Source organism: Camelus ferus, chromosome 25 (genome assembly GCF_009834535.1).
Source record: "Camelus ferus isolate YT-003-E chromosome 25, BCGSAC_Cfer_1.0, whole genome shotgun sequence".
Classification (NCBI taxonomy): domain Eukaryota; kingdom Metazoa; phylum Chordata; class Mammalia; order Artiodactyla; family Camelidae; genus Camelus; species Camelus ferus.
Genome location: NC_045720.1, coordinates 27803132 through 27827212, shown reverse-complemented (window position 1 = coordinate 27827212; position 24081 = coordinate 27803132). Strand labels below are relative to the sequence as shown.

The window sequence follows — 24081 nt, the reverse complement described above, 5'->3', positions numbered from 1 at the left end:
TTATAAATTTTAATAGTAATTTTAAAGATTATAATATTTTTAATGTGTGATACATTTGTGGGAAAACTTGACTTCTTTGCTGAGAAATTTTAAATGAATTATTTTTAGGGCAAAAGTTAAAATATTTATGTAAGTTCATATATTCTTATCTTTTTCATAGTGATAAAAACAAGAGAAGAACTAAAACAGTAAAGAAAACATTGGAACCCAAATGGAACCAAACATTCATTTACTCTCCAGTCCACCGAAGGGAATTTCGAGAGCGAATGCTGGAGATTACCCTCTGGGATCAAGCTCGAGTTCGCGAGGAAGAGAGTGAATTCTTAGGAGAGGTATCTAGAACTATATTAAAGCTTAGACTATTCATGTCATCCTCAATACTTCTGTTTATATGACTAAAATTTTATAAAATTTCATAATTTTATATTTTATCAGTAAAATTTTATATTTTGAATATCTGAAAAAAATCTGTTTTGAATATTTGAAAAAAAAAACAATTTCTTTAACAGAATGAATTTAGCTGCTGCTTTAAGACAAAACTTATTGATGTCTTTATAGTATGTGTATATCATTTTAGTTTACCAAAGAGATTGTACCAATAGTAATTGAATGATTTATTCATGGATATTTTTAAACCTAGTACTGTATCTATAATGCGCTAAGGACTGAGTCTTCAAAGGTGAATAAGGCATATACCTTTATTTAAGGAATTTACAATCCAGTGGGGATATACACAAGTGAGGGAACAGTTAAACGTAGTGTGGCAGATGCTCTTCCAGGGAAAGTGCAATAGGAATACGTAATTGCTGTGCAGGAGAGGGGAAGTGGTCCAAGGAAGGCTCCACAGAGAAAGTGGAATTTAGCAGTCAAGGGGAGTTACGTTCCTGCACCGGGAATAACAAGATACTAGGGTTGCGGAGGTCTTGGACAGCTGCACTGAAATTGGAAGAGAAAGTGATAAGAAATGAGACTTGAGAGGTAAACTGACATCAGATTATGTCCCTTAATATATCATAATTAAGAGTTTGGATTTAATTCTGTGGATAATGAGAACAAATGACAGGTTTTAAAAAGAGAATGATTTGATTGCATTTGTACTTGAAAAAATTATTTCCAGCTAGAATGTGGGGAATGATTTGGAGAGGGCAAGCGGAGAGGCAGTTCTCCCACCATTAACGTACCAAGATGATTGCTTTCAGTCTTTTTTCAGTGTGGTTAGTTTTCCTGAGTAAGTTAAATGGTAATATCACAGGAAAAACAACAATCTATAAAAATACTAAACTGAGTGTTATTAGTTAAGGAGTCAAAGAGTGGTAAACCAGTTGGGAAGGTTAACATGGTTACTAGGAGCAGAGATTGGCTCTAGCTGCCTGGTTCTGCATTCTTGACACTGCTGCTCCGAGGCCTTAGTCCTTGAGCAAATTATTTAATATATTTGTGCTTTAGTTTCCTCTTCAATCAAGTGGGACTGATAGAAGTATGCAACTCAGGGCTAGAATGTGTATTAAATATGTGTGTGTGCATCTCTATGTGTGTGTAGACATTTAGAACGCAGCGCTCACAATTTTGAAAATGACTAGGTAAAATTTAGGAAGGATGAAGAGTAACTTGGTTATTTTGCTCCTCTACCGCCCGTGGCTAAATAGTGGTTTATCATTATGTAACAGTTCCCATCTGCATTGACACAGACACTGTCATACTTGTACATGACTTTAAAAGAAAATAAAAAGAATCACTTTATTTCTATAGACAATTTCCTTTGTAAATTTATTAAATAGTCATATTGTAAAATCCAATCATAATATGGTTCATATTAAAAATCTATTTTTTTTTCTTTCTTGGTTTTAATCCTTAGCAGCTTGGTATGTTAAACACAGAGTTTTAAGTAAGATAGACTTTGATTCATATTACACCTCTTTCACTTACCAGTGGTGTGAACTTAAAGCAAGTTTTTAAACCTTGTTTAGCCTTGGTATCCTTATCTGTGAAAGCTGAATAATAAGACCAAACTAGTAGTTTTTTTCTGAGAATTGAGATAACATATGACATAGTTCTTAACACACAGTAAGCACTTCTAATTTGTTTTTATCTGCCCATTTAAGAGTTTGTAAAGGTTAAATGGATGTAAACGAAAATCCTTTTTAAACTATGATAGTATACATATATTAGTTATTGTTATGGATTTTCAGTAATAAGTGTTATTTATGTAAAGGCATATTTAACAGCCTCTAGTAGATAGTTGGTCAAGGGTCTACAAAATAAATGTCTAAGATATTTAAAGCTATTAAATCAATAAGAAGTTATAAATATTTATCTTTTATTTAGTTATCATCAAACACATGGGCAATTTGGCAGCATAACCTTGCTTTTGACCTAACAGCATGACTATTTTAATTATTATTATTACAATGAAGCCATTGAAGAGAACTTCTGTATTATTGTTGTAAAACAGTCCTTTGTCTCTTGCCTTTGTAGATTTTAATTGAATTAGAAACAGCACTATTAGATGATGAGCCACATTGGTACAAACTTCAGACCCATGATGTTTCTTCATTGCCACTCCCCCACCCTTCTCCATACATGTCACGACGACAGCTCCACGGAGAGAGCCCGACACGGAGGTTGCAAAGTAAGTTCCCAGTAAAATTTATCATACATTTATTGAATTATCTTGGATGGTGTATATGACATAGAATTTGAAGATACCACTACAAGTATTAACAGGCATCTGTTAGTATTTGAATAGCTATTATTGAAGCTTTAAAATTGCTTGATACACTAAACTGTGTGCTTGTAGTATTCACTCATCATAGTATAACCAAAATGAAGCACAGTTAGCTCTTAGAATCTTAAATATAGGAATCAGACAGCTAATACAGTAGAATTTGGTCATATAGCTGTAGATATCTGAATATGTAGCATAGTGGTTAAACCCATGACCATGAATATTACTGAGACAAATCCAACTTTAAATTTTAATTCTCTCTCTTAAGAGTTCTATGACTTGAGATAGGTCATCTCTCTGTTTCACTCTCCTCATTTAGAAAGTGGAAATAATAATACTTACATTATAGGATGGTTCTAAGAGTTAATCTCAGGAATATAAACTGTTGTTGTTGTTGTTAACATCATCATCAGTGTTTGCATTTTACCCTGAATTATGCATAGTCCAAACTACAAACTAGATCAATCCAGAGAATCTTGAGGGAAACTCAGAAATGTTTTCCACACTGAAAAGTGGCATTGATCGTTCGTTTGTTGTTCCTACAACTTTTTCCTGATGAATCTGTTATTGAAAGGTGAAGTGGGTACTTTTTGCTTTGGACCCAGTATTCATGGGATAGTTTTAACTTCGTGGAGCCATTATGTGTCAAGTTTAGCAACATTTTTGTTGAGTAATGGAGAACTGATTGACCTTAGCGAAATTTCAGAAATGTAAATTTATAAGATTGAATGCCATGTTATCATGGCATCAATCATGAAAAGTATACCTGGCCACATAACAAATGACTCTTGTCTAAATGGATCACACCCTTCTGCTGAATAGAGGGCTAAGTTACACATCAGAAGGCTGTTTGTCGAATAAAGAATTAGAGCAAAGCCTTGGTCTTAAGGAATAGTTAGGCACAGGAAAGCCTAGAGAATTATCTTCACTCCTTTTTAAAAAATGATCTCTCTATTGACTGATTTTTTATTTTATTAGATACAGTCTCTTACGACATGGAGGGCATCTAGTTTTTCAGCTTCCCCACAGAGTAAACACCCACCCACCCTTATCTGCAGTTGCCAGTACAACAGCCTTTGTCGTAATTACACTACCGTGAACTTTCTGTGGAGTAAATTAGAGTGGCTGCTCTCTCTGGCCACTGTAATCTACTCAATACATTCTCTAATTACAGTACAGGATACTGGGTTACTACATGAAGGTTCCTAGTATAATTCATTTTCTATTAATTTTTAATAGTTTGTTTATTCAAGTAAAGCTACTAATGTTAGCTACTTTCTTAAAGGATTGACCTCTTCTCTGTTTACTTCTGTTGTTACTGCAATAAGGAGTGGGTTGGATTACTCTCAATATCTGAAACTCTTAAATCTGTGATTTGCATTATTTTTTCCTCCCTAGCTAAGAAGAGTACATGTGAAGAACAATGAGAATAGAGTACTTTCTAGGTAGCTGTATAAATCATGGATTTTCATGCAGTTAATTTAGTTTAATCAGTTTTGCAGCTTTTATATTTTCCATTCTCTTCTGTTACTTAATCATTAATAATATTAAATTTACCCAGGGGAAATATAATAGCTCCATGTTGTACTGTGTGAGTCTAGTCACTAACTACCAATTAACCTCTAATAAAATTACAGTGTTCAAATATATGACTAAATTTGGTGTTTTAACCTAAAATGTTACCACAATTTATTAGCAATGTATAGGCCTAAAGATAGGTAAAAACATGTACACATGCATAAAAGACTAGGAAGTAACACTCAGGAATAATCAGAAAGTTCAAGACATTACCATTGACTAAGTATATGTTGCTCGTCAATGATAGGTTCAAGTTAGGGTATTAGCAAAGTATGTGTATTAATGATTTTAGAGTTTTATTGATGACAAGAACCTTTTTTGGGGGTTTTCTCCATGGAGAAGTAAATATTGCATTTATTTATAAGTATGTTTAAATTGTCAAAGATCATGATGATTAACATGATGCAACATATATGTATGAATAGTTAGCCATCAAAAATGTGTGATATTAAATATTCTTATTTATTCCCTACAGCCACATAATATAATAAGATGTTTTGGTAATTCAATCTCTGAGGCTTATGAATAGCATTCTGAGGCTATGAACTAATTAACTGTACATGGACATTTACTGATACATAAAATGAGTAAATGATAATGTTAGGATTCTGTTCTTTCCACTGATGATTTCCTGTTTTAAATTTGTAGATTCAAATGATTCAAAGCAGTACTTCATTAAACAGATATAAGTAACGTCATTTATTAATGTATAAAAACCATTCTAAAAATAATTGTTTCATGTATCTGTGGTTAGTTAAATACTCTGAAAAAATCTTTTTGAGATGGAGTCCAGACAACTTTGATTACTATAACCTTTGAATGATTTCCCAAATTAAGACACTGGTAGAAGTATTTGAAATAGATGTCCTCTTATACCACTATTCCTGCACATGGCAAAATAAGGAGGCTGTATGTATAAAAAATCTATAGCAATGATTACATGCTCATTGCTCAAAAGTCTGAAAGAAATTAAGCTATGTGAATTCAAGATTTTAGTGAGGAAGTATCAACATTTCCTACAACATTTTTTCTTCAGGCTGCTCTTGCCCAGTCCCTTCATAGACATTGCTGTTTTGATATCACCAAAGGAAGTAGTGCAATGGGAAGAGCAGTGCATATTTCAAAGAGTGATTGATTAAGCATTTTTGAAAATGTGTCAGCAAGACTGAAGCTATGAATTCAAATAATTAAAATGCATCAATCGAGAAGTGAGGTTGCTTTTTTAGATGGCAAAATATCTCACATATTCACATAATTTAATTTTTGATTCATTGATGAGAAACTATTCATTACTTTCCCAGAATATAAAGAGATTGTTTTGGAAAGTATATTTTAATATTTACACTTTTATTGTTATATTCTTATCTGTTATTCAGTTAAAGTTTTACAGTATCTCAAGGTAAAACTCTTCCTTTTCATATTTATTTATTCCTTGATATCTGTTAACAGTTCTTGTCATAATTTGAACCATAAAGATCCAGTCAGAGTTCTCTTTAATTTGATGCTACATTTTTTTCTCTCACATCATCCAGACTTATCTCAAACAAATATTAATTCTTAGTGAAGAATAATATTATCACCCCTTTCACTTTTTAAAATAGAAAACATTATATCTACAATACTTTAATTCAGCCCCATGACCACAAGTCTTCAAAGAAAAGTGAATGGAAACAAATCATGAGACAAAACTAAAATGATGCTGTTGAAAGGTATATGATAAAAGAGACATGATTTCATAATTATAGTTTCTCAGGATTTAAACTGTTTTCTATAATGTGGAGATTTGGAGCTAATATTTCTTCCAATTCTTTGCACTGTTGTGTTACCCATCTCCTTCTTGGATGGCAGTTACATGTATAAAGACCTCTTGACATTTTTCCACAGGTTATTGAGTCTGGTTTTTTTTTTTTTAATATTTTTTTCTCTTTTCTTCAGTTTTGATTATTTTTATTCACCTGTCTTCCAGTTGACTGATACTTTTCCTCTACAGTGTCCAATTTTCTGCAAAAACCATACTATGAATTGTCTTATTAAATATATAGTGGTTTTCATTTTAAGCTTTACATGTAGTTTTCTTAGAAGTTTCTGTGTCTTACCTGAAATTCCCCTTGCTTTATTATATGTGTGTATGTGTATATAAATATGTGTAGGTATATGTAGATACATTAAATAATTTATAGGATTATACATACACCTATATGTGGTTATAAATATTTATGTCTGCATACATAGTATCTATTTATAATATAATAATATATATTTATTCTCATATATAAGCCTATAAATTCTTTAATATATCTATTATATTTACTTATTTCATTTATTTATTTAATTGAAGTATAGTCATTTACAACACATCAATTTCTGGTAAACAGCATAATGTCCCAGTTATGCATATATATATATATGTGTATATATATAGCATATATACACACACACACACACACATATGCTTGTTTTCAGATTCTTTTTCATTAAAGTTTATTTCAAGATATTGAATATAGTTCCCTGTGCTATACAGAAGAAATTTATTTTTTATCTATTTATATAGAGTGGTTAACATTCACAAATCTCAAAGTTTCTAATTCCATCTTAAGTCTCCTGTGGGCTTACTAATATTTCTCTCTTTTCCTTTGATTATGGATCACCTTCTATGTATTTATCTACTAATGTTCTTGTGTACTGGACATTGTGTTTAACACATTATAGAGACTCCGGATTTTGAAGAATATTGCATTTCATTTTAGCAGACAGTGAAATTACTGAAGGATCACCCAAAACCAATGGAAGACGTGTTAGGTTGTTTTTATTTTGGTTCCCTTTTGGTTCTTTTCATAGTTCTAAGATATAGTTCTTAGTTTAGTTTGTGGTTGCTTTGTATAAGGTTTGAACTATAAACAAAGTTCAAGATATTGCTTAAAACCTATGATATAATGGGACTCAAACTCCAGACTGTATCCTGAACATCAGGAGCCTGCTAAAGTCTCCTTGCTGCTCTTTTAGCCTTTCAGCTGTGGCTTTCTGCTCGGTTTCTTGCTTTTCTCTCTGCATTTTACAATTCAGGCAAGGATTTGAGGGACTGTTGAGTGTAAATTTTGGGTTTCCTCCTTCTCTGGCTCCCTCCTTTCCAGGATTTCCCCCTGTGAGAGCTGCTTTCACAACTCTGAATTCTGACTTTTGAATTCTGACCTCTGACCTTGTAAGACTGAAGTTTTTGTTTTTTGAGTGTAATTCCTCTGCAGTGAACCAAATTGGGATGACCCTTAGGGGAAAACTGGTTGGTTTAATAGGTATTTTTCTTATTTCCAGGGTCATATTACCAATTTCCACCTTCATTTGCTCTCTGGTGTCTTTAAACAGTTTTTTTGTTGTTGTTGTTAAAATTTTTTCCCAGAATTTAGAATTATTAAAAGCAGGAGAGTTAGCCCAATATAAGCTACTCTGCCATTCTCAGAGGCTGAACTCTACATTTTAAAGTAAACTTTTTAGTGAAGTATAGAATTCACACAGAAATGTATGTAAATCCTAGATATACTGCCGGGTAAATTTTGATGAAGCACCACACTGTGTTACTAGCACCCACATCAAGAAATAAAATATCACTAGCATCCTACCAGCCTCTCTGTTGCTCTCTTCCAGTAATTACTTCCCCTGTCAAGTAACAACCGTGCTGGCTTCAAAAACCATAGAATACTTTTGCTTGTTTTTAACTTCATAAAAGTGGAATACTTACACATATATGAATTTTATAGAAATGAGATTACACAATATTACGCTTTAACATCTGGCTTTTTTTCTTACCACTAGTTGTGAGAGTCATCAATATTGTTGCATATAACTAGTTTATTTTCATTGCTACATAATAGTTTTTTTCTATAAATATACACCAATATATCCAATTTTTAGATTGGTTATGAAAGCTATTTGTCTTAAGTGAATTCTTATGCCTTGGTCAGAGGTAATAACTTGACAATGGAGTTGCTTATCTTGGCTTTAAAGTCTGATTTAAACTATATACAAGTTTTGACAGTGTTATTTATTAGTAGCCTTCTAAGAAGGTTCTGATGTATATGTGTTTAGCCAAAATCACTAGCTTCGGGAATCAAATTATTTCCTTAAATAAGAAAATCTACAATTGATAACTTGCTTTCAGATTTCAGTTATTCCTAGGAGTGCTTATATGAACATTCTTGTACATGCCTTTTGGTAATCATATGTGTTCATTTTTGCTATGGACATACCTAGTAATAGACGGGGAAATAGTCTATACATACATTCACTTGCAGTAGGTACTGTTAAATAGTTTCTCAAAACTGTACAGATTTTTACTTCCTACAGCAGTGACTGAGAGTTTGAGTTTCTCTACATACTTACTTCATTTTTGGTATTTTTGGTGCTTTTTACCCACCCATTCAAGTGGGTGTGCATTATTATCTCATTGTGGCTTTAATTTATGTTTTTCTAATAACCTTTTCTTAGGTTAATTGACCATTTAGATACCTATTTTATAGAGCCTAGTCAAATTTCCTGCCCATTTTTCTTTCAAATTCTTTCTTTTATTATTGATTTATAAATGTTTTGTTTTCTAAATTACACGTTTGAATTATTTATTGGATATATATATTCCAACTGTATTCCACTCTGTGGCTTGCCTTTCCACTCTTTGATGGGATCTTTTGAGCAACAAAAATTTGAAATGTTAATGTATTTTAACTTTCAATTTTTTCTTCAGGAGTAGTGCTTTTTTCAGTGTGACTTATATTTAAAAAATCTTTTCTTCAAGATCATAGTGATACATTCCTATGTTTTCTTCTAGAATAGTGCTTTGCTCTTCTCATTAAATCTACAGTTTATCTGGAATTAATTTTTTTACATATGTAAGGTAGAGATCAAAACTCATTCTTAATCCTATACGTATTCACTTGATCCAGCACATTTGAAAAGGCCACATACATGTGGTTAAATTTCTGATCTCTATTCCTTTCAGTTAGGCACTTTTTCTATTCTTGTGCTAATACCAAATTATCTTGATTACTATAGCTATAAAATAATTGTGATATCTGGTATTATAATTAACCCAGCTTTGTTCTTCATCTTCAAAATTGTTGATACTATTTTTAACCTTTTGCACTAACAAATAGATTGAGTATCAAATGATCTTTTTCCACTAATACCCTTTTCAGATTTTGATGCAAATTACATTGATCAGTTTGGGGAGAAGTGAAATCTCTTCATGGGGTGGGGAGAATTCCACTGTGTGAATCTGATATTTTTCTGAATGATACTTCAATGGGTTTTAGAGAAGAGGTTTTGTTTATTAGATCTGTAACTAGGAATTTGATTTCACTGATGCTGGTATACATAAATAAAATTTATTATTCTTTTTAAATGAATCCTAATAACTTTTCCTTACATTATTTTGAATTTTGATTTAACAACATGTGTCATTTATGAATAATGACAATTTTTTGTCTTTTAAAATTGTTGTACTTTTCTTTTTCTTACTTAATACTTTGACAAAATTCTACAATAAAATACCGAGTGGAAGTGATATTTTTGAGTAGAAGTTGGCATCCATGTTCAGTTTCCCATTCCTTGGGAAAAGCTTTAAATATTTCCCCATTATATTTGATATTTGCTGTAAGATTTTAATGAGATTCAAGAAGGTCTATGTTTCTTCCTAGTTTGATGAAATTTTAAAATCATGAATGGATGTTGAGTTGTATCAGTTTTTTGTTCTGTACACATGGATTTAACCATATGATATTTCTCTTTTATTCTACTAATGTGGTAAATTGTATTGATTTTAAATGTTAAAATTATCTTACATTCCTTTAATAAACTCAGCTATCATGATGCATTATCATTTTAACTATCTCTGGATTCAGTTTGTTAAATGTGTAGAATTTTTGCATCTATATTCATGAGAGAAAGAAAGAGTGTCTTTTTTTGTTTTTGTAACGTTTTTATTTGCTTTTGTTATTAGTGTTTTGCTGGCTTCATAAAAAGTGTTAGGAAATGTTTCTCTTTTTCTATTTGATGTTTTTTATTTTCCCTTTTTGTGATATCTTTGTCAAGCTTGATTTCAGTGTTTTTCTGGCCTCATAAAATGTGTTTGGAAGTATACCCTCATTTTCTGTTGTTTGAAAGAATATGTACATTATTGGTATTCCTTTTTCTGTATGTGTATAGAACTGTTCACATTTGTGTCATCAGGGTTGGCAGTTCCTCTGTGTGTAGGTTTTGAATTACAATTTCTGTTTCTCTACTAGATTTAGAACTATTCCAAATTTATTTCTTGTGTCAGTTTTGTTAAATTGGATTTTTCTTGGAATTTGAACATGTCTCCTAATTTAAAAATATTTGTATCAAATTGTTCATAATAGCATCTTTTATTTATTTAATGTTTTTTGAATGTGTAGTGATGTTGTCTTTTCCTTGATTTGGGTAATTTGTTCCTTCTCTTTTTTTGTTTTTGGTCAGACTTGCTAATGAGCTATCAATTTTACTAGTCTTTCAAACAGTAAACATTTTTTTTTGTTTACTTTCTAGGCTGTATGTTTGCTTTTCTTTTCCATTAATTTTTCTCCTTATTCTTATTGTTTCTCTCCTTTACATTCCTTAAGTTTATTTTGTTTGTTTCTCCTCATTTGTTCAGAAGAATATGTAGATAATTTTTAATGTGGCATGATAATATTGTTGTACTTCCATTTACCTGTGGATTATTTAGGTATATATTGTTAGATTTCCAAACTCTAGGGATTTTCTAGGTTTTTTTTTTAATATTGACATCTAGCATAATTACCCTCTTGTCGGAGTATATTTTCTGAATAATTTGGAATCTTTAAAATTAGTTGTTTTTGGGGGAGGATGTAGCTCAGTGGTAGAGTGCATGGTCTTCTGGTCTTAATCCCTGGTACCTCCATTAAATAAATAAATGAGCCTAATTATCTCCCCTGCCCACCCCCAACCAAAAAAATTAGTTGTTTACTTTGTGGTGCTGCATGTAATCAGTTTTGTTAGATGTTCTTGGAAGGAATATTTAATTTGTCATAGTTTGGTACATGCTCTACATTTGTCAAGTTTATCAGGTTTATTAGTTTTGTTGTTCAAATTTTCTGATTTTTCATCTGATTATTCCATCAGTTACTGAGAGAGGTATGTTAAAATCTCCATCTGTGATTGTGGACTTCTCTCCTTTTAATTTTGTCACTGTTTGCTTTATATATTTTGAAGTTATGTTATTAGGTGCTAAATCTAAAACTGTTATATTTTTCCTAAGAGACTGATAATTTTGTCATTACATAGTGTCTCTTTATCTAGGAATGTTTTTTCCTAAGACCTGCTTTGTCTGATGTTACTATTGCTGCATCTGCTTTTTTATATTGTTAATGTTTTTGTATGGTATATATTTCTCAATCTTTTTATTTTCCACCTCTCTGTGTCCTTATATTTAAGATTTGTCTTTTAAAAACAATGTAAATTTGCTCTTAAATCCATTCTGACAAGATTTATCTTTTAATGGGATAATTTATACACTTACATTTAATGTAATTTCTTGTAAATTTTGCTTAATATTTGACTCATTATTTATTTTTGGTTTTCTTTTTTTCTCCCTTTCTTCCTTTCTTTTGAAATCTACAGTATTTTAATTGCATCAACAGATAATTAGTTACCTGTTATATTTATGATACTTGATATTGTGATTGATCCAAAGATACATTATACTTAGGTAGCAAGCAAAACTCTTAGTCACAAATTTGTATGTGAAGTACACTTTTTTAAAAAAAATTCTACTTAATCTGACTCTTAGGTACCTATGTTCCTAGTCAAATATCTGTCATTATTATTTTTTCCTTACCTACTCCCAGGTCTCAACAGGGGTTCTAAAATGGGGCAACATTCAGGAAAGACCCACTAATTTTCACTCCTTATTGAGCTTCACTGACGTGTCCCAGTGCACAATGGTTACTCACGTGCCAAATTTCTGTGTGTAACAATTATTTCTTACATTTCATAGTATGTTATATGGCCCCATAGTGTAAAATAGAATTGATAACCATTAGTATGCAGGGCAGGCCTTATTAATTTTTGATTTTATGTACTTTTTCTTACTAATTTGTGCTTCTCTCTTAGCCTATAATTGTTTCATTTAATCAAAATTTCTACTAACATTTATAATTTGAATTTTTACTAATTCAGATATGATATGTCTTCCCTATTATTTTATTCTGAATTAGTATGGCCTTTTAAAGTTTTAAATGAAAATGTTAAAGTACAGTCTGTAATGCAAAGCTGAAATTAGATTTTAATATCACTTTTGCATATAAAGATTTTATTTAATTTTTTTGACATGTTAACATTTTTTTTTCCAGATAAAGGCTTATGTTCATATAATTCAGGTAAATTTTAGCATGCACAGTGTTTACTGCATGTATTCATATGCACAGTTTAATTGGTTTGTTGTTTTGTGCTTTGTCTGGCTACTGTGCATACGTCAAACTGCTAAACAAAGTGTCACTAACTTATTTTTTCTACCTATAGAGCTTTTCCAGTATCTCCATGTTGACATTTTTCTTATTTTGGTATTAAAAACCATTTGTTAAAATATAGTGATTAATGATCTCAGTGTGTCTAATCTTGTCTCCTTTGGTATAGTATTATTTCATCAATAAAGTGTTTTAGTATGTATTGTATTATCACATGCAGTGTTTCAGAACTTTTGAATTTATATGGATACAATTCTTAATTTTTTGACTTATGGAGGGATAGTGTTAAAAATTCTAAGTGTGTTGAATTAAATAATTAAAACTGCCATGTTTGCTGTAGTTTCCATCAATTTACCATTTTGTCATCTCTTCCAAGGAAAACTAAATAGATTCAGTTTTATTTCTCCAATGTATTATGATCTTTAAATTCACACATGCCAGGGGTATATGTCAAGATATTTAAACTGATTTTGAGTTTTTTAACTCACTGGACTTTCCTTGGTTTTAACAATGTTAGTAAGGACAATATTTTAAAATATGTTTCTTCTAATGAACTTTTACGTTTTAAAAAATTACCTTCTTGAATAAAATTAGAAAGAAATTATTAAAAAATCTCAGGACTAGCACGGTGAAGTTTCACCCCCACTGAGGAAGGCTTCCACAGCCATGGTGGAGTAAAAGGGACTGGACTTTCCTTCCTACTTTAAACAACAATGAAAATGGACAAATTTATGAAACAGTTGTTTGAATAACACTGGATATCAGGCAGCTAAGGACAGTAATTACTAAGAGAAGGGAAACAAATGAGTTGAACACTAAAATTGCCTTTGCCTACCCCTCTTTAAGAGGCTTTCCTGCATACAGCATAGGGGGGAGAAACTCAAATGGAACCTACGGACTTCCCTAACACGGAATTAGGGACATGGAGCTGAATTCAGGAAGACTGAAGGCTAGAGTTCACAGAATGGACTACTGGAAAGGAGAGAACTGTGCAGAGAGAGAATTCAAAGATCTGCAGAGGGTCCCTCTCAAGGCTTCAGCTGAGTATTGATCAGTGAGTGTGGAATCTACTCAAGGCTGGGGAAAGAATCATCTAAAAGGATTAGAGGTAATATTACCTGAGAATAGTGTCTGTTTTTTCTAGTGAGTCGAGAAACATCAGATTTCACAGGACATTGTGCTGAATATGTAGAAGTGTCTGGCCTCAGTAATGGAGAATATTTACCCCTAAACACTGTATCACATTAAAAAAATTTTTTTTAAGCAAGAACTGAACAGATTAAAATGTTTCTAAGTAAGCAACTCCATGCAGGAGAAAACTTAAGAATATTTATAGGAATAAAAATTCACAATGGCTGGCATCTGATTAAAAATTACCAGGCATGCAGGGAAGAAAAAAAAAATGACCCATAAAAAGGACATAAATCACTCTAAACAAGAATTGATATAGATGTTATAATTAGTAGACAAGGATATTAGACAGTTACAGAAGTGTATTCCATATGTTCAAAATGTTAAGTAGAGACATGGAAGATATAAATGGATCCAAATCAAACATCTAGAAATGAAAAACTACAACATGTGAAATGAAAGTATACTAAATGGCATTAATGATAAACATTCAGAGAATAACATTAGTGAGCTTGAAGATTAACAATAGACACTATCCAAAGTATAGCATAAATAGAAAAGAGAATTTAAAAAAATAATGGAATATCTGTGATGTATGGGCAACTTGAAACTGCCTAATACACAGGTAATTTAAGTCGCTGCAGGAGAAGAGAGGGGGAAAAGACACAAATATTGAAGAAATAATGGCTGAAAATTGTTCAGATTTGATGAAAACCATAAACTCACATAGCCAGGAAGTTCACTGAACTCTAAGCACAAGAAACATGACTAACATACCAAGGCATATTAGAATTAAATTCTTTAAAAATTAATAGAAAATTTTACAGCATCCAGAGAAAGCAAACTCAATACATAACTGAGGAATAAAGGTAAAGATGACTATAGATTTTTTTATTGGAGACAGTGCAATTACACAAAGAAAAAGATGTCAGTCTAGAATCTATAGCCATTCATCTTTCAAAAATGAAGGCAAAATAAAGACTTTCAAACATTCACCCACTAAAAGGTCTCATTAACAGAAGACATGCACTACAACAAATGTTAAAGAAGGGCCTTCGAGCAGAAGAATAAGGATACCAGATAGAGATAAAAAATATGGGTATATATAAAAGAATAAGGAATACCAGAAATGGTAACTTCATTGGTAAATATATGTTTTTTATTGTTTAAATCCCTTTAAATATAATTGACTGTTAAAACAAGTAGCAATATAGTATAGGGTTTGCAATGTATGTTAAATTGAAATATATGACATCAGCAGCACAAAGATTAAGAGAGGAAAAATAGAAGTTTATGACTTGTGTTTTTTACATGAATACTATATGATAAGTTTTATATGAATTGAAAGGAGACTGTTAATAAGTTAAATAAGTATACTCTAAGCCCTGAAACCACAAAGAGTTTTAGCCTAAAAGCCAACAGAATAGAAAAAAATATACATTTCATCCAAAAGAATACAGAACAAGAGGAAAAATGGAACAAAGAACAGATGGGACAAGTAGAAAATAAATAACAAGTTGATAGGTATGACCCAACCAAATCAATTATCACATTAAATTTAAATAGTCAAAATACCCCCAGTTAAAAGCCATACGTTGTCAAATAGGATATTTTTAAAAGTCAAAAATCAGCTATAGACTGCCTACAAGAAATCCATTTTAAATATAAAAATACAAAGAGATTTAATGGAAAAGGATGGAAGAGATATAACACATTGATACCAATTAATAGACATGTGGATTACCTATATTTGTATCAGACAAATTAAATTTTAGAGCAGAGTATTACCAGTGATAAAGGTCATTTTATAATTACAAAGGGATAAATAGAACAAGAGAACATACCAATCCTCAACATTTAAACATGTAATAATTAGGTTTCAAATTACATGGAGAAAAATTCTAGAGATTGTTACACTGTATTAATTTTTTAAAACACAACAACAAAACAAAAATAAAACCAACTATGGTGTTTTGAAAAGCTCAACAAAATTTACCAAGAGAAGAGAGACAAAATTGACCAAGACAGAAAAGACAAGAAAATTACTGAAATGCATTTGAAATCATTACCAATTTAACAGAAATTAAAAGGATTACTATGGGAATACTTTGGGGAATCACATAGGAATATAATGGACACCTTTATACCATGAAGTTAAACAACATGGATGAAATGGGCAAATTTCTAGAAAGTCATAAATTACAGAAACTGATCCAAAAAATCTGAATAAATGGAAGCTGAATCAGTAATGAAAATCTTCCCACAAAGAAACGCCTAGGCTCAGTGGCTTCTCTGATGATGAATTCAGTGAATTATATGAAATGTATTGAAAAAAAAAAACAACCAACCAATCCTTCTCAAATTCTGTGAGGAAAAAAAAGAGAAGGAAGTATACTCCAGTTGATTCCATAAGGCCAATATTATCCTGATACCAAAGCCAGAGAAACATAACATCTTTTTTTTCAGTGATAAAATAAATTGTTTTAATGGGAGGTTTTCTGAAAGAGCAGCTTTTTCTTGTCCTATCCAACAGCCAGCTTCCCTTCTAGGGTTTTTGGGGGTGTCTTGGCTGAGGCCCCAACCCCATCAGAAGCTAGGACGTTATATTCACCCCATATTCAGCCCTTGCATGGGTCCAGATGTGTGTCTTTACATCAGGAGGTTGGAGTTAGCTGGCAGTCAGTCCAAAAGAGACAGTCCCTGTGTATGTCCAGGCCTGAGGAAGGGGGCAAGGGCTTCACTGCTGCCTTAGATATTTCTTGCTGGGGGAAGAGAGAGGGAGCAAATCAGAAAAACTGCAGACCAATATCCATGAATATAAACACAAAAATGCTCAATGAATTATTAGTAAATCAAATCCAGCAAAATGTAAAAAAGATCATACACTAATAACCGAGAAGGATTTATCCTATTAATGTAAAGTTGGTTTAACGAACTAAAAATAATGAATAATTCAGCATATTACTAGAGAAAAGAACCAAAGCCATGTGATCGTATGAAGAGATGAAAAAGCTATGACAAAATCCAACACTGATTCACAATAAAAGTCAACAAGGTTGGAATTGAGGGAACTTCCTCAACCAGATAAAGAGACCCTACGAAAACCTACAGCTGGCACCATTTTCAGTTGTAAAAGAGTGAAAGCCTTTCCCTTAATTGGGAACTAGCCAAGAATGTCTGCTCTTAGCATTTCTATTCAGCAGTGCCCTGGGGACTCTAGTTAAAATAGTCGAGCAAGAAAAATAAATAAAAGGCATTTAGATGGAATGGAAGAAGTGAAACTTTTTATACACAGATGACATGATTCTATATGAAGAAAATTATAAAGAATCCGCAGAAAACTACTAAAGCTAATAAATAATATCAGCAAGGTTCCAAGATACAAGAACAATATACAAAGTCAATTGTCTTTTATATGCTAGCCACTAACATTTTGAAAAGGAAATTTAAAATATTATCAGTTGTAAAAGAATGAAAACATTTTAAATACTCGTGAATAAATTTCAAAAATAAGTGCAAACTTGCATACTAAAGAAATCATAAAAAATTGCTGAACAAAATTAATGGACAGTTTATATAAGTTGAGAGATATTCCACAATCATGGATTGGAAGACTCAAAATTATTAAGATGGCAGTTCTCTGACAAATTGGTCTACAGAGTCAATACAGTCCATATTAAAATCAAAGCAGGATTTTTTGGTGAAATTAATAAGCTGATCTTGAAATTTATATGGAAATGCATAGGATTCAGAACAGCCAAAAAAAAAATTTGGAAGTCTTATACCTCCTAATTTCAAAACCAAAAAGCTACAGTCAGCACGATATTGTCGTGATGGCATAATGATAAACCTACAAATAAATGGAACCTAATTTAAAATTCAAAAATAAACCCTTACATTTATGGTAAGTTGATTTTCAACAAAGGTGCCAAGGCACTCCGGTGAGGGAAGAATCATCATTTTAACCGATAGTGCAGGGACAATTGAATATCCACATGCTAAAAGATTATTTTAGAACTCATTTCACACCATCCACAAAAGTTAACTAGAGTGGCTAAAATGAAAAAGACTGTCTATATTACGTGTTGAGGATGATCAGAAGTGACTAAAACTCTCAGACATTGTTTGTGGAAATGTAAAATGTTACAGCCTCTTTGGAAAATACTTTGGCAGTTTCTAAAAAAGTTAAACATACATCTTCCATATAACACAGCCATTCCACTTCTAGGTATTTACCAAAGTGAAAGCATATATCTGTACAACTTTTACATGAATGTTTTTTGTAGTTTCATTTGTAATAGCCAAACAACCCAAATGCCACTCAACTGGAAAATGGAAAAACAAACTGTAGTATAGAAATTAAGTGAGATATTACTCATCAAGAGAAAAGAATGGACTATTGATATCCATTATAACATAGATGAATCTCAGAATAATTATACTGAGTGAAAGACAACAGACAAAAGGAATACGTACTGTATAAGTCCATTTATATACAGTTCTAAGAAATCAAGGTCATGAATGAAATAGAAAACTAACAAAAGAAAAAAACTGCATAGATAATATTCTGAAAACTGATATCAAGAACAGATTTGGCACAAATAGTGTAAAAAAAGAGATAGCTTCAGATAAAGTTGGTATTATAATAAGTTCAATTAGGTTAATAAAACTCCATCTATAAGCATATGCCAATAACTTTGAAAATATGACATAATATGGACATTCTTAGATAAAGAATATTTATTAAAACTGACTTAGTGAGAAACAAAAATTTGAACATTCCTATAACCACAAATGTTATTAATATGTTGAAAGTTAAGGTAAAGCTCTTTTTACTTTACAAGGAAAACAGATTTTTAACAAGTTATGTATACTAAATTTTAACAGGTTATCTTAATCTAATAAAACTCTAGCATATAATATACATAAAGTAAGAGTATTTCTGAACTCATTTACAAGATGAACATAACTTTTGTACCTTAAGTCTACAAAGCCATTCCAAGAAAGATTTATAGGTCCATTTCACTCCTAAATATAGATGACCAAAAAGGTTAAACAAACAGCAAATCAATTCCAAAAGTTTTATAAAATCTATTAATGTGATCAAACACATTTATAGATTAAAGAAAAAAAACTTGCTTATTTTCAATAATGAATAAAAAACATTTGAAAGAATTCAGCATAAATTCATAATCATATCTATTAGGAAATTATGAATTAGAAAAGAACTTCTGCAACTTGATAGAATATCTATTAAATATCTACAAGAGCTCTCACCTTAAATGGCCAATGATAGAATTATTTTTTTAAAAACCCACACAAGAGAATGTAGTGGAGGTCTTAGTGCAATAAGGTAAGAATTTAAAAACATTAAGGATTTAAAGAAAGAAATAAAATTATTATTTGCAAATGATATGATTGTTTACCTCAAACTTCGGAAAGAATCTATAGACAAATTATGTTTTATCAAGAAAACAGTACATAAGATTAATATATACATCAATTACGTTTCTGTATACTAGTATCAAACAGAATGACTTTTAAAAGATGTAATTTACAATAGTAACAAAGAATATAAAATACGTAGGAATAAATACAACAAAAGTTGTGTGAAATAACCATATGAAAAAGTTTACAACTTTTTTAGAGAAACATTAAAAACACCTAAATAAATGAATATATGCCATAACCATTGATTGGAAGACTCAACATTATTGTCAATTTCCCCTATTTGTCTTTTAGATTCAATTCAGTTCCAGTTGTATCAGGTATCTTTATGGAAACTGATGGGCAGATTCTAACTGTATAAAGAACTAAAGGGCCAAGAAGAGCTAGAAAGCTTCTTATAAGAGTAAGGAGGAGGGAATTCTTTTATTAGATATCAGCATTTAATATATTTGACACTGTATGCAACTGGTATGAAAATACATCAATCAGTAGAATAGGTAGAGAGCCCAAAAGTAGAGTTTCTTATGAGACTGTCTTAGATAAGGATTCAAAATAACATGTCAGACGAAGAGTGGAAAATAGGCAATTTAATTAGAGAGCTGGAGAAAAAAAAACTATTATCCATAAAAGAAAATAGATTAAATTAAATCCAGTCTTGCAACATCTATAAGAAAACTAACTCTCGATAGATTAAGAATTTAAATACTATGCAAGTTAAGGTTCAGTCAGGAAGCTGAAGCACTATTAGAGGTGGGATAAGAGATTTATTATAAAGATTAAACTTGACAAAATTACGGGATAAGCTAGGATTTCTTTGTAAGAAATTTTGTAAGAGTATGATTGAAGAATCTGAGGAAGTCACTTGCCAGAGGCAACAGAGGGGAGCTAGTGAAAAGTCTGGAAGACTGTTCATCCAGTATTGGTCCTGAAGTCACTGTCTGTCATGGGTCAGCTTGGGAAGGAAAAAAATGCATGAAAACTAGGAAAATCAAGGAAAACTAGAGCCCATGAGGACAAACTAGAACTTGTGTCCGTCTCTTACTCCCTCTAACCCTGATTCTGTGGGTGATCTGCAGACGAAGCTGGTGTCCTTTGCATGCATCTGCCAGTGTGCTTGGTGAAGGCCTGGAAGAAGCTGCAGGAGGAGAACCAGCAAGAGCCAGAGGTGCATCGAAAATCCTAGACTTGGTTATATCATACCTATTTTTAAAACCAAAAACGATTGAAAAGAGAAATTTTAAAGCCACAGTCACAGTAATAATCTCCCAGAAATTTGAACTACACAGTTGACCAATTTGAATTAACAGAACATATTCCCAGGGGACTGGAAGCTCCAGGGCCAAGTACTGCCCGCGCACCCTGCAGACCCCGGGTCCCGAGTCCTTCAACTGTAAGGTTCCATCCAGTCTGTCTCCGCTTAGGGCAGCCTACGTGCAGTGACGCCGCCTCCAGGGCCAAGAAACATAAGAAGAAGAAAAACCGGAATGGGGCCTCTGTGGCGAATGTAGGCGGGAAGGCCTCAGAGAAGCCCGCTGCAGAGGAAGCCCCGCTAAGCGCTGAGGCCCAGGCAGAGCAGCTGGCCCGGGAACTGGCCTGGTGCGTGGAGCAGCTGGAGTTGGGGCTGAAGACGCAGAGACCCAACCCTAAGCAGAAAGAGCAAGCTCTCGGGTCAATCCGAACCCTGAGCAGCCAAAGAACCCCCCTGCCCTGGAAGAGGCAGCTGATGGCGCTCCTTGTTTGGAGACTACAGGGCTCAGATGGAAGCTGAGTGGCGCGAGGCCCTGCGGGCTCTCAGGACCGCAGACCACTCGGCCCAGGTGCAGCCTGTAGGTGAGGCCACCAGAAGGAAGAGCCGAAAGGTCTGCAGGCCTCATCTAGCAAGGGGAGCCAAGGATATCCTAGACACTCCTCATGAAGAGTTCAGGTTCAACTTCTTTTAGCCTCTTCCCCATCCAGGACAGTCCCCCTTCGCAGGTGGTAGAGGGGTTTGTCTTGAGTGCAGAGCTTTTCCAGGGATGCTTTGTCAGACAGATGTGGGATTGGTCTGTCCCTGGCTGGTCACTGAATCTTGTGTTGACCCAATTCACTTGGAGACTCCAACTATACTGGAGGGTCGAAGTAAAGGGGCAGGGGCAGGGGGTGAAGGGGTCTGGCCAGGATGTGGTGGGTGGAAATTGTAAAGAGTGGGAGGAATATTCTTGTCTTAACAGGGATGTGGTTGGACCTGGCACTGATGCAACTCCTTTTCAGTCCTTGTATGGGAGTTTTGGGTTGTTGTCATGGGAATTGTCAACCAGGCATGATTCTGTTGGGTGTGTCGTTTAGCATGCTAATACATTACAATGAACGTGTACTAAGGCTCAAGGTGGGCTGGAAGACATATATTCTGCAGTCTTGGACCCTAGTCTGTTCTAATCAGTTTTTGTGCTTTTCTCTATGCAGCTTCCTCCTGAAACTTAGATAAGAGTAACTGGGTTCCACTCAAGGGAGGAGCAGGGGTATGAACTCGGGGCAACAGAGTCTGATATTTCAACATTTTGATGTATCTTGTGTCTTCTGTTGTATGAAAAATTCAGAATTCTGTTTTGTGAAAAAATTCAGAATTGCTTGTGTTTGCAAATTGAAAGTTGACAGTCTATAGTCTTTAAGAATATTCAGCTAGCTACTTAGAACGCTTTATTTGATATGAGTGGGTCTTTTTAATGAGATTTTTGTCTGACTGCATTGTGTGATGTCCGCTGAGGCACCACGTTGATATTTCTGCTGTCTTAACAAAGGATTTTCCAGTCACATATGTTTTCCTGACCATGCCCTGCATTTTATCTTTGTTTAGAATACTTTTTCTTGGGGAGGCAATAAAGTTTATTTTGGGAGATACTGTTAAACAAAATTAAAGTTGTGTACGTTAGCAACTGTCGAATGAAATAAATGCACAGCCTAAAAAAAAAAATAGAACATACTCCCAGCAAACAGAGAATATGAATGCTTTTTATTTACAGATGAAATGTGTAAAAGTTTTGCTACTAATTTTAAATTAAGTAATATATTTACATGGTATAAATTTAAGGTGTATATAGTTAAAAAAAATCTTTTACCCCCCACCACAGTTTTCAAACATCTAGTTCTCCTTCCTCGAATGAACCACTGATAGTAGTTTCTATATTTTTGCAGAGATATTCTATACATACACAAACAAATGCATGTAGATAAATTATTTTTTCTAACATATTCTGTGCACTCCGCTTTTTATTTTTATCTCTATTCTTTTAGTAGTTACTATTGAAATTATAACTTGCACCCTTAACAAAGTAATATTAACATCTCTACCTTTTTCCCCAAACCATAAATAAGTTTAAAAATCTGATTTACAACCTCTCCTCTACCACTTAACATATTACTGCCAGAATTTTGCCTCTGCTTCCAAGTTAGTAATTATTATATTTATTGTCATTTTGTTCATTCATTGTTTGTTTAGATTTATCTCAATTTTTACAACTCTCTTTGCTCTATTTTTTTTTTTTCATCCCTTTGTTCTGGGATAAATTTCTCTATTTTGAAGTACTTTTTTAAGAAGTTCTTTCAGTGAAGAACTGGAAACGGGCTTTGATTTTTCTGAGTATATTTTTATTTCTTCATTTCTGATGGATAGCTTAGCTATAAAATTCTAGAGTGACTTTTATATTTTCTTAGCATCCTGAGAATGTTATAATATTTTCTGGCTTCCAACTTTGCAGAAACATTTTCTCCATTTATTTAAAATTTCTCTAATTTTCAGCAGTTTTTATGAGTTGAATTGCGTCCCCCCCAAAAAAATATATGTTGAAATATTAATCAGTATGTGACTTTATATGGAAGTAGAGTCATTACAGAGGTATTCAAGTTTTCATTTTTGAGGCCATAAGGATAGGGCCTAATCCAATATGGCTGGTGACCTTATTAAAAGGGGAAATTTGGACACAGAGATAGACATTCACAGAGGGAAGACAGTCTGAAGACATTCAAGGAGAAGATGACTATGTGAATGTAGTGATGCACCTACAAGTGAAAGAATGCCAAAGATTGCGGGCAAACACCAGAAGCCAGAAGAAACAAGGAAGCATTCTTCCCTAGGGACGTCAGAATGAGCATGGCACTGCTGGCCCCCTGTTGGTGGACTTCTACCCTCCAGAACTGTGAGACAATACATTTCTGTTGTTTTAAGCTACACAGTGTTGGTGGTACTTTGTTACAGCCGCCATAGGAAACTAATACAGTGGTGTTTTGTTGTTTGGGACATTCATGTTTTGCACACTTTTTGTTAAATGTATTCCTAAGTATTTTGTGTGTTTGGATATTCTTGTAAATGACAGTGGTTTTGAGAATAATTTTAGTTGTTCATTGTTATCCTCTAGAATTACAGTTCCTTTTTGTATGTTGACTATGTATCCTGGAATCTTGCTAAATTCACTGGTTAGTCTTAATAAGTTTTTTTATAGCTTCCTTGAGATTGTTAATTTACATAATCATGTTATGTCTTGCTTTCTAATCTGTATGCCTTTCATTTATTTCCCTTGCTGTATTTTATCGTCATGCAAGTTCAGTGTTGAATAGAAGGGGTGGGAGTGAACATCGTTGACTTATTCTTTCTGCCAAGGGGAATGTATTCTATAATTCATACTTAAGTTATGTTAGCTGTAGGTTTTCTGTAGATGCTTGTTATCAGTTTGAGGA

At 32.8% G+C, this 24081-nt stretch overlaps 2 protein-coding genes across 25 annotated transcripts in view; both read left to right on the top strand.

The window, feature by feature from the left end:
• The window catches only part of RIMS2 (regulating synaptic membrane exocytosis 2), a 489839-nt gene that overhangs the window by 249629 nt on the left and 216129 nt on the right, over positions 1–24081 (top strand). For all 24 annotated transcript variants that reach the window (XM_032468081.1, XM_032468080.1, XM_032468083.1 and 21 more), the window contains 2 exons: positions 161–332; positions 2476–2629. In XM_032468081.1, coding sequence (XP_032323972.1) covers positions 161–332; positions 2476–2629 — 326 coding nt within the window. The remainder of the gene's footprint in view (positions 1–160; positions 333–2475; positions 2630–24081) is intronic.
• On the top strand, positions 20208–22321 carry LOC102516556 (UPF0488 protein C8orf33 homolog). Its single transcript, XM_032467539.1, is given in 3 exon segments — positions 20208–20287; positions 20641–21097; positions 21099–22321. Coding segments are annotated over 3 exon segments (750 nt in total). The 3' UTR covers positions 21312–22321.